Consider the following 11,790-nt stretch of genomic DNA (forward strand, 5'->3'; position numbering starts at 1 on the left):
GTTTTTGTTTTTGTTTTTGTTTTTTTACGTTTGAGCCGGGTGGTGGCGGCGGCACTGGCCTTTATTCCTAATGCTAGGAAGGCAGAGACGGAAGGAGCTTCATGAGTTCAAGGCCAGCCTAGTCTGTTCAGATGCTCAATGACAGAGGACAGTGCACGGTGGTTCATGGCTGTAAACCTAGCTGCTTGGGAGATTCGGGCAGAAGGGCTACAAATTCATGAGCACATAGCAAGATCCCATCTCAATGTCTAAAAATCCAGAAAAGATGGAGAGAAAGATGAGACAATGCCATTTCTTGAGCACTGTATCCACCCATCTTGAAACTGGAACTTCTTAAAACATGTTGTGTGTGTGTGTGGGGGGGTTGTAGGTGCCACAGTGTACAGTACTTATGGATGTTCAAGGACAGCTTGGAGGAGTCAGCTCTCTACTGTGTGGGTTGTTGAGGGTAAATTTCCGTGTCTGGCTCAGCAACAAGCACTGTTTCCCTCCTGAGCCATCTCAGAGGTCCAGAGCTTTCAGCTTTTCAACCCTGATTCCAACAGGGATGCTTCTTGGTCATGAAGGGAGTATGAAAACCATTGCTAATGCCATTCAAAGCTGGGTTTCTGCCATCTGCAACCGTACAAACTGTTTAATTAAAAACAAACAAACAAACTAGACTAAGGGGAATGTTACCTTCATCACAGTTCCTATGTGACACCAGAGGCAGCCAGCTACACACTTCCAGCCAGGGCAGCTCAGTTTTGTCTCCACCAGCTGTGTAACTGGGGGGAAAGCAAGTCTTGGAAACTCTGTGGCAAGAGCTACAAACACATACTCGAGTGTCAGCACTTTGTCTTCTGAAATCAGAGTAGAGTCCTTAATGATGGCTGCACCCTGTGAGTCCTAAGTTCAGCCCTTCCTCCACTGCTGCCATGACCAGATGGTTAACTGTAGCTCTGAGGTTGTATTCCACTCACCTGGTGCTTCAGGAGAGGTGGGACAGACACCCGTGGGATCTTCAGATGGCCAGGATCTGAGCATCCTCAGGAGGGGTGATGCTGGCCACAGGCACTCTGACTCAATGCCCTTCTCTGTGGGGTCGAGGTCGAACCTGAAACCTTCCCTCCACTTTGAAGGAGGAAGGAGGACAAGAGGTGTTTTGACCAGATTTGAAAGTCTCTGCACCATCTCACAGAGACAGGGCTGCTGTCCCCTAGGGTCTTTACAGGTGTTCCAAATGACACCTGCACAGTGAGGGGTGCCCAGGTCCCTGCCTGGCGGATCGATCGCTAGTACAGGGCTCTTTCCTCCTCTCTCCCAAAAGCAAAACCATGGTTGGAAGAGAAACGGCAATGCATCTCAAGTGTCCAGCCCGTGGCGTGAGGCCTGGTAAGTAAGGAAAGTAAGGAGAAAAGGGAAGAAGGCAGAACTGAGGGAAGAGGAAATGAGGAGAGAGGGCTAGAAGGGGAAAGATGGAGATACAGAGAGGAAACAAGACAATGGCCAGCCATTCAAAATTTCCCCTAGACTGAGGACTGCCTGCAATAAGACAGGCCTAGGCAGTGAAAGGCAGGGACAAGCCTACCTCTTCCCAGTCAATGTAGACAGAGGCACGCAGACCTTGTGCCAAGGCTTTCTTGGTTAAGGGGCTTCCCAAGGGAGGGTCTAGGCCCTTCCTCCTGTCCAGCAGTCATCGAAGTACCACAGAAACCACCCTCTCACCCACTCAGCTTGTAACTTCCCCCTTTCCCATTGTGTACAAAGGTAGACTTGATTGTTAATCTCTCCCACATCTAGGAGTGGAGCTCCACAATGAGGCAAGAGGGCGCTATTGCTCAAGGTTGATGCATTCCCAGCCCAGTGCCCCCGAAGGAACGAACCGTCTGCTGCCCAGCCTCCCAGCAGAGCTGCCTCAGCAGGTGGACATCATGCCTGGGCTAGCTTCTCTTGCTTCAGGGTTTGTCATTGGCTTCACCTAGAGTCAGCCTCCAGGGAAGCAGGGCCCTTCATCCAGCAAGTCCTAGCTCGTGAAGCTAAAAGCCACAGGAACCCCAGGGTCACGGAGAGCAATGAGTTCTCGGGGGCTGTGCCCCAAGGCTTATCTAACCTCAGGCCTCTGGTTCTAGGTTTAGCTCACCAACCGACCATTTGCTCTACCCACCTGATAAGATTTGTCTCCTCAAATCCTGTCTACCAAGACAGAACCATCAACCTCCCTCCAAGTAGCTGAGTCCAGTGTTACGTCACACAAGCCCTCGACAGGAGAGCCAGGACTAACACTTATTTTGTTTGGGGGCTGGAGAGTTGGTTTGGCTCAGTGGTTGGGGGAAACTGATTGCTCTTCCAAAGGACCGGGGTTCAAATCCCAGCACCCGCATGGCAGCTCACGACTGTAACTCTAAGATCTGATAGTCTCACATACAAATCCATGCAGGCAAAACACCAATGCACATGAAATAAATAAAAATTAAAAAAAGAGAAGTTGCACATGAACACTTCATTTATTAAAATAATTTCTGTAAACTCTTTCAAAAGAATATACATTTTCCTTGCTTGGGAAGCATCTCAAGGCACCATAAGATGACAGTCTCTTTAAGAACACCTCTCTCTCTATTCATATGTGAAAATTCTACTAGGAAAAAAAAAAGCACACGTAACAGACAGAAGACAGACAGACAGACAGACACACACACACACACACCCAGAAACCCGTATGTGACCTCAGTCACCAAGAAACAATTCACAGGGTCTGTTGTGGCAGAATGACTGACAACTTTGGGGTGGTTCTTACTGTTGCTGTCCCAAAAGAAGAGAGAGGTGGACTGAATATTAAAAAGGTCCAGGGGAGCAGAGGGGCACGCCTCAGACCAAAAGTCCGAGTAAACGTGGCGCCGGCGTCTCTCCTCTGCTTTTTCTCGCTCTTCACTTTTTTCCCTCCTCTTCACTCAGGGTGGCACTCTCCTGCAGCGGGGTCATCAGTTTGTTCTGCATAAGGGCCGCCAACTTTTTGGAAGTCTTTTTGAGAAATGTGCTCCCTGGATGGGCACTGTTCACATGCAGATACAGGTCCTCCTGGGTGGGGCCTGTGTAGCCGCAATCCTCGCACACGTAGAGTTTGTCCCGTCGCTGCTTGTAGGCATACTGCTGCTGCACCCCGTGGATCTTCTTCAGGTGGGACTCCAAGGAACATCGCTGGGTGAAGGCCTTGTTACACACCTCACATTTGTAGGGGCGGATACCTGCAAGGACAAGGGGCAGACGGTCACCAGCTGGACAGAGCCACGCCCAAGCCTCCCTCCGACGAAGCCATAAAAGTTTCCCTTGGCTAAGATCTTTGCTGGTGTGGTGAGAGTGGGGCCAGAACCATCTACCAGGGTTCTGGCAGCTACCTCAACAAACCTAACACATGTGGGCGCCAGTGAGCCAGAACCCACCACTTGGCTCGGGGAGAGAGAATAATTTTCTTTCATCTGACGTAATGGTCTCGTCTTTTATCAGCCAGATCAACACTGTTTTCAATTTATGTACTGTCAGTTTCCCAGGAATCAGACTCTGAGACAAAGATCCTAGAATAAGTTTATTGGAGGGGCCCGTCTTAGGAAGCAAGGGTTAGGGAACGAAGGACAGGAACGGGGAAGGGAGGAAGGCAGAGAGAGAGCAGGGAATACTACCCCAGCCTCTGTGCTGGACATCGTGGGAGGCAGTGCAGAGCTCACTCACACTGTGCTAAGCACTGCAGAGATGAGATGAAATGAAGGACCAGGGAGAAGGGCTTGCTTTATAGGCCCAAGACCAGAACTTTCTATGCTCAGTCCCCAGAACTTATATTTACAAAGCCAGGCAAGGACGTGGTGGCTGCCAGGTCCCAAAACACTCCACTGGATTAATGTTAAAACTGTGACCTTTACAAGTCTTAATACAACAACAGCATCGATGAAGGGAAAGAAATCTGAAACATTTCTCATTTGCTCAGAGCTGTGCTTGTAGCCATGTTAAGTAATTCATTTACGGTAACACATGCCTTTAATCCCAGCACTCAAAGGCAGAGGCAAACAGATCTCTGTGATTTCAAGGCCAGCCTGGGCTACACCATGAAACCATGTCTCCAGTTTCTGGGAACCGATGGCAAGCAGATCCCTGGCACTCGCTGGCCAAATGAGAGACTCTTTCTCAGAGAAAAAGGTGCTGTGGGAGATAGGGGGCACAATGAGGCGCCTCAGAGGCTCACTAAAGGAGTAAGCCATCACCACTGACCATCTGAGTTTGGACACCAGAACTCACATGGTGAAAGAACATAAAGAATTGGTTCCCATTGGTCCTCTGACCTCCAAACTCACACATGGCATGCATAGGCAGACATCTACACACATACCTTATGTGCACTAAGTAAATGTTGAGAGAGAACATACAGAGGGCGGAAGGGGGAAGAGGCACATGGTGACATCAAGAGGACACTTGGCGTCATTGGCCTACCCCTTCCTACTATATGCTTACGATCACACATGCGCACACACAGGTGACTTAACTGTGTCATTTTGTTTTTTAAATGAAACATTGCAGGCAGTAGTATTCTGTAATCCCAGTTAGAGTGTGAGAGCCACCTGGGCTACCTGGTACAGGGAGAGTTCATCAGAAGGGGCCAAGTTCAGAAGCCTATGTCTGTTATCCCAGCACTTGAAGGAGGCGGAGGCAGAAAGATGGGGAGTCCGAGGCCAACCTGAGTCATGTGACTACACAGGAGGTAACTTAACTAAGGTGGTCAGCTGTCCAGCTCTCCTGCACCTATGCCACCAAGGCAAGCTCTCCAGCACTGTCCCCAGCTAGCTCACCCAATGTCAAAGCTGGCAAGGGGTAGGGCCAGCTCTTCCTCTCTCATGCCCTTGGGGCAGCTCATCTTTGCCTTAACCTCAGGGCCATGCCTACTGTGCTGCCATGGGAGGCATAGGGCCCGCTCTCCAAAGTTCTACAGGCATCAAGGGACAAGGAAGGGGGAAAGCATTTCTCCCTCGACCACCCCAAGGCAAATGAGGAACAGAGTTAGCTCTCCTGCACTCCCTCCCTCGGGGCGCTCTCCCCCCCCCCCCCCCCTGTCCCTCCCTCCCTCTCTCTCTTTTTAAAGATTTATTTATTTTATGTATATGAGTATACACTGTAGCTGTACAGATAGTTGTGAATCTTCTGGTCAACCCTGCTTGCTCCAGCCCAAAGATTTATTTATTATTATAAATAAGTACACTGTAGCTATCTTCAGTCACACCAGAAGAGGGCGTCAGAACTCATAATGGGTAGTTGTGAGACACCATGTGGTTTCTGGGATTTGAACTGAGGTCCTTAGGAAGAGCAGTCAGTGCTCTTACCCGCTGAGTCATCTCACCAGTCCCCCACTTCCTCTTCTGTAATGGTCCACTTTCTACTTCAAACAAACAAACAAACAAAAAAACCATGAGAGACACAAACAGTATGTCTGAGTCACTTGTCTTACTTCAAATGAGGTGATATAATTTCATTTTTTTATGGCTGTATGATACTCCACTGCATATGTACATATCTGAGAAATGAACACTTCTGACTCTTGACACAGAGCTTCCTACTTACTCCTGGGGTGACCCAGAGACCAGCAGGACCCCATTCAGCCTTCCCTGTAGTATTTAATGCATACTCTGCACATATCTTCTATAGGCAGGGCACCCAGCAAGGTCTGAGAAGGTTAGGAGATTTCAGGGGCCCGCATCATCACCTGGACAGTAAAGAAAGGGGCGGACTAGGAGGTTTTTTCATAAGAGGACACAGTATAGGCGCCGAGTCGGGTTTTGAGGCTGGGTGCTTCATGATATAGACACAGGAGACACCATAAAAGCTCTCGTTATAACATTTCTACCTTATAAACCTACTCCCTGCCCCAGTGTTCCTGCTTCCTCTTCTGACTATAATCTCACTCCTGGCAGACAGATGTTTTGTCAAAAAAAGCTCCTTCCTGGGCTTGAATGGATAAGCTCCAGTCTCCAGGAGCTCCGGTTTTCCACACCTTCAAGGGAATGGAGGTAGCGGTGTGTAAAGAGGCTCTAAGCCCCACCCACAACACTGAGGCCACGCCCATCACCTCCCTCTCTAGCAAAAAACCAATTTTACCCTAGTCAAAAAAACCAAAAGCACCATCTGCTACCGAACATAAATTAACCTACTGACACCTACCTAGGTTCCAAAGTCCAAGGCCACTGGGAAGCAGGGCACTGCACATCTGCCACTCATTAACGGAGTCCCTGGTCGATCTGTTAACCCTCGCCACAGCTCAATCGCCTCACCCATGAAATGCAGATAGTTCTCACACCCGGGAGGGCTGCTCTGAGGATTAACTGAGCTATCACAGGGAAACACTATGTCTCTAGGATCTCAGTGTTTAGAATCCAGCTCCACACAATGGGAAGCAGCGTCCACTGCCTGCCCCATCCCCAAGCATTTAGGATTTGTCTTTCAACTAACCTTTTGTTATGAACTCTGTATCTCACAACAAAAAAGGATTTTAAAAAATAATAATAATAATGGTCCCTAGGAGGCTGGCAGAGCCATCCCTCACTGCCTGCTCTTTTGAATTCTCTACCCTACACCTTTATTACCTAGTTCATTCATATATACATACGTACATGCATGCATGCATACATACACACATATACATACATTCATATATACATGTGTGTATAGATTATATGCATACACAGACATATATGTTCTTTTGGGGTGTTGTCAACAAAGACTTTTGAGTTTTTCATTCTTTGTGTGTGTGTGTATGTTTATTCCTAACACTAAGCTGAGTTTCAAATCACACATCTCCAGGTAAAGTCCCCACTTCTGGAACTTTCTGATTGCTTTCCTCCCTCTGGGTCAAATGTTCCTTTCCTGACTTTGATCCAACTGTGAACTCCCAACAAGAAGCTCTGACACCGGCGGCCTCCTGGTGGGAGAAGACACTGAGGGCCTCCTCTAGGAAGGCAAAGAGACAAAGCCTGTGAAACCCAGAGTGATCCTGCCTTTTGGCCTAGTAAGTTCACTTGTGGGAGGTTACGTCAGCAATCAACTCACACGGGTGGGCAAAGGAATATGCAAAAAAATTCATGGTAGTCAGAATTAAATAAAACAGAAGGGAGAAAACAACCTGAAAATGGAAGCAAGAACTTCTGGGAACCAGGGAAGGGCTGTGCCTCTGTGATGGGACTTGACTTGTCATGATTTCCTATTACAAGACACCAAGCAAGCCAAGGTCTCCTTCCCAGGAGAGCAGCCATGTGCCTTAGAAGTTTCCAGGACAAAACAAAAAACAAAAAACAAAAAACAAAAAAAACAAAGAATAAATGGAAAGTCACTTTCAGAAGTGAACTGGGGCTGAAAAAGAAACTTGGTTTTTTTGTTTTAAATCTCATTTTCCACTGCCGTTCCCCGCCCCCCCCCCCCCCGGTTCCGCCATGTAAATATATTATCTTTTTAGGTAAAAACAAATATGTAAGTTAAAATCTAAGTGAAACCACAGAGGAGGGGACGCCGCAGGTGAGCTGGGCTGTGGGGAAGTGGATTCCAGGGTTCTTCAGCTAGCAGCCCTGCCTTAAACTTCTGATCTGCATTTTTTCCCAATGCAGGCAATCTTTCTCCTTAGGCCCCAAACAAAGACACCATTGTCTTCCTGCTTTAGTCAGCCTCGGGTTTGTTTGCCTTCTGGTCTCCTCTCTCAATATAGCCCCTGATGGAAGATAAGGTAAGAAAGCCCCCCGTCCTGTGGGCAGCCCCTCCCTAGCCCTCACCTCAAATTGGAATTCCTCGGGTTCTCTCTATGGAACACAGCCCGCAGGAAAGCTACGGGCCTTCTTTACTTCAACCAGAGGCATGAGGTGGTTTTTTTTTTTTTTTTTTTTTTTTTTTTATGTTTTCCTGTAGCCCAGGATGGCCTCAAACCAACTCACAGTGTAGCTGAGCCTAACCTTGAATATCCTGCCTCTACTGCCCAAGCGATCGAACTACAGGAGAGGGCCTCCACACTGGTTGTGCGTGGTACCAGAGATTAAATTAATCCATTTGCACTTCTTAGGCAAGCCACTCACCAACTGAGCTACACCCCCAGGCCCTGGGGGTGGGTCAACCACCCCTGGTTTTTCCCATGGGTTCTTGGGATCAAATGTGGGTCCTCAGGCTCAAACCACAGGGACTTCCTATTTGAGCCAGCCTTTTCTTTTAAAAATTTATTTATTTATTTATTTATTTATTTATTTATTCCACTTTTATGAGTACATTGTAGCTGTCTTCAGACACACCAGAAGAGGGCATCAGATCTCATTAGAGATGGTTATGAGCCACCATGCTGGGAAGTGAACTCAGGGCCTCTAGAAGAGCAGTCAGTGCTTGTAACCTCTGAACCATCTCCCCAGCCCTCATTTTTATTTTTTTAAAGATGTATTTATTTTTAGTCAGGCAGCATGGTGGCAATCTTAGTACCTGGCAGTTTGGGGCTTGCCTAGCCTATCTGTTAAGTTCTAGGTCAGCTAGAGTTACATGGTGAGACCTTGCCTCAAAAACAAACCAAAAACCTCACAAAAAACCACATTTCTTTTTATACACACATATATATATACACCATGTGAGTGCAGTGTCTGCAGAAGTCAGAAGGTGTCACGAATCTCCTACAGGAGATACAGATGATGGTACGCTACCTCATGGGTGCTGGTAACCAAAGCCAGGTCCTCTGCAAGAAAACCCAAGTGCTCAGGCTGACCTTGAACTTCAGTAATTCTCCTGCCTCAACCTGTGTGTGCTGGGATTAGCAGCATGAGCCACCACACATTCAGAGCTGTGAGCCATCTTCCCAGGCCTAACCAACCTCTTGGCCGGATCAGCTGTTATGGTAGCTAACGCTTGCTATCGTTTTTTGTTTTTTGTTTTTGTTTTTGTAATGTCATCCAAAATCTTCCACAGCAGAAGCATTCATTTTACCAAACAGGAAAACAAAAAATACTTTCGATGAACGCTGTACCTCAACAACGAGGCTGGCACCTTTGGGTGCATCAAAATGTGCAATTGTGCACGCCCAACAACTCCCCTGGTGCTGCCGGTGGTCTTCAAACCATACTGAGTAGTGTGGGTGGGCATGGACACTCAGTGTGGAGTCCAGTATGTGTCAGTATTTTTTTTTTTTTTTAATTTCTCTACCGCATGCACCCCCGCACTCTTCTCCATATGTTCTAGCCACCCACTGCCACACCCCTTAGACCTAGCACAGGCCTCGGCCTGGTCAGTATTTTTCACTCAAACACACAGATCTCTCTCCCCAAAATAAATCATTTCTGCCAACAGGCAACCGCTCTTAGGCAGTAACCCTTGCTGGCCTAAGTAAAAAAAAAAACCCAAATCCAAAAGAACGTTCTGTAATCACAGATCCACAGTGCTTTTCTTGGGCTGTGAACTGAACATGCATGTTTTGGGTTTTTTTGATGCTGAGTCCTCTCTGTGCTTCGATGTGGGCAAGTCTGGCCCTTGTGATCCTGTCCCTGACACTGGAACATCTGTAAAGTATATGGAAGGTAGTATTGACTGCCCACAAACCCACTTCTTGGGCTAATACATAGCCCCAGTGCACATGTAGGCTGGCAGCTACTAGCTCCTAGACATCCCCTTCTCCAAGGATTAGGCACTAGCAGTTACCTTTCCCAGTGACAAGGAGTGAAAACTATTTTCAGCTATGTCAGATTGAAATGGGTATAGATGGGCTGGAGAGATGGCTCAGTGGTTAAGAGCACTGACTGTTGTTCTTCCAAAGGTCCTGAGTTCAAATCCCAGCAACCACATGGTGGCTCACAACCATCTGTAATGAGATCTGATGTCCTCTTCTAGTGTGTCTCTGGTGTGTCTAAAGACAGCTACAGTATACTTTATAGTATACTTACATATAATAATAAATAAATCTTGAGTGACCAGAGGTCCTGAGTTCAATTCCCAGAAACCACATGGTGGCTCACATCCATCTGTACAGCTACAGCATCCTCATAGAAAAGAAAGAAAGAAAGAAAGAAAGAAAGAAAGAAAGAAAGAAAGAAAGAAAGAAAGAAAGAAAGAAAGAAAGACTTCCAGTTTGTCGGGCCCAAGACTATTTAGAACAAAAACTACCACTCATTTACAGACTGCTTTCGTTGATGTTGTTAATGATAGCTTGTTGGGCTTTGTGTATTTGTGGTGGGCAGAGGTGTTTGTTGCTTGTCTAGAAATCACTGTTTAAGCTAGGCAGTGGTGGTACACGCCTTTAATCCCAGCACTTGGCCTACAGAGTGAGTTCCAGGACAGCCAGGGCTATACAGAGAAACCCTGTCTTCAAACAAACAAACAAAACAAAACAAAACAAACAAACAAAAAGAAAGAAAGAAAAGAAAAGAAGAAATCACTGTTTAGCCCAGGCTGTCCTGGAACTCACAACCCTTCAGGCTTCTCCTCCCTAGAGATCACAGGCATGTACCACCATGGCCAGCAAGGTAGACATTTAAAAAATGCTATGGGGCTTTTCCTCGGCACCTCTTGGTTTATTCAAAAATTTACTGAGCTACCATCTGTATCACACCCTTGCCCCCTAGCCCAGACCGCACCCTTGCCTGGACAGACAGACAGACAGACAGACAGACAGACACACACACACACACACACACACACACACACACACACACACACACACACCGCAGAGAGACAGAAACAGGGACAGGGACAAAGAATCCTGTGATTACTTTTTCTCTTGGTGAAGTAATTCCCAGAAAAGGATTCCTAATCTTTTCTTTCATCTGTTTGGATATTAATGTAAAACATATTCAGGCTCTGGTTTCCCTGAATCTTTTTCAAGAATTTTTCTTTGAATTTTGAGTCTCTAATTAGATGCCCTCCGCAGTTGCCGGGATGCGAAGAGATCCCTGTTGGTGGTATGGGTGAGAGGCAAAATTAGCCTGACTGTCCATCCATCCATCCATCTTTGCTGAATTTACCAACAATGATAACCCTTCTCTAATGGTGGTCCCTAGGATTCTTGCCAGATTTTTAAAATGCTAAGTAAGGTTTAGTCTTATTGACTCTATGCAAACACATCCCTTACCCAGCTGTCTCCTGTATTTGTGTTGAGTGTCTATATCTTTGTTTCTGACCTAAATACAATACTTAGAATAGTCAGCAGCCAAACCCTAATGTTCACAGCTCGACCAAAGGTAAAGATCCCATTAAAGTCTAGGATGGTCTTTTGGAGCCTGTGAGGTGAGGTCTCATGAACAAACACATCCAAGACCTCCCCAAAATTTTCATGTCTATGGTAAAGACCAGGAGACAATCATAGGCCTGACCTCCAGCCCCTAGCTCCATGGCCTGCGCAGGTCAGTGACTCTACATGTTTGTCACCAGATAAGATAAATGTAGCCCCCAGCTTCTCTGTATGACCCAGTAATCTTCGGAGGCCCACCTCCGTTAGCACAGGAGTCTGGGTGTGGAGACGGGCTCAAGCCATTCCCACAGTGCATATTGTTTAAAAATGTCTAGCCAACAATTTCAACTATTACAGTGTTGTCCAATAGAAATTAAGGGGCAAACCACCTTAAAATTTAGAAATTTCCAGAAGGTGCCAGGTACAGAGGCAGTGTAGCTACAATTCCAGTATTCAAGAGGCTAAAGCAGAAGGTAGAGTTCAAGGCCAGACTAGATTACAGGAGACCCTGTCTCAAAACGTAAGTAAACAAATAAATAGAGATTTTTTTTTTTTCAAGACAGGGTTTCTCTGTATAGCCCTGGCTGTCCTGGAACTCA

General features: G+C 46.8%; 1 protein-coding gene across 1 annotated transcript in view; it reads right to left on the bottom strand.

Annotated features, from left to right (window-relative positions):
* Positions 1–2,470: 2,470 nt before the first annotated feature.
* Positions 2,471–11,790, bottom strand: part of Ovol2 (ovo like zinc finger 2) — a 27,012-nt gene continuing 17,692 nt past the window's right edge. The window contains exon 4 of the mRNA XM_021194178.2: positions 2,471–3,224. Coding sequence (XP_021049837.1) covers positions 2,908–3,224 — 317 coding nt within the window. The 3' untranslated portion in view covers positions 2,471–2,907. The remainder of the gene's footprint in view (positions 3,225–11,790) is intronic.

The sequence above is a fragment of the Mus pahari genome, chromosome 3, assembly GCF_900095145.1.
Source record: "Mus pahari chromosome 3, PAHARI_EIJ_v1.1, whole genome shotgun sequence".
Lineage (NCBI taxonomy): Eukaryota > Metazoa > Chordata > Mammalia > Rodentia > Muridae > Mus > Mus pahari.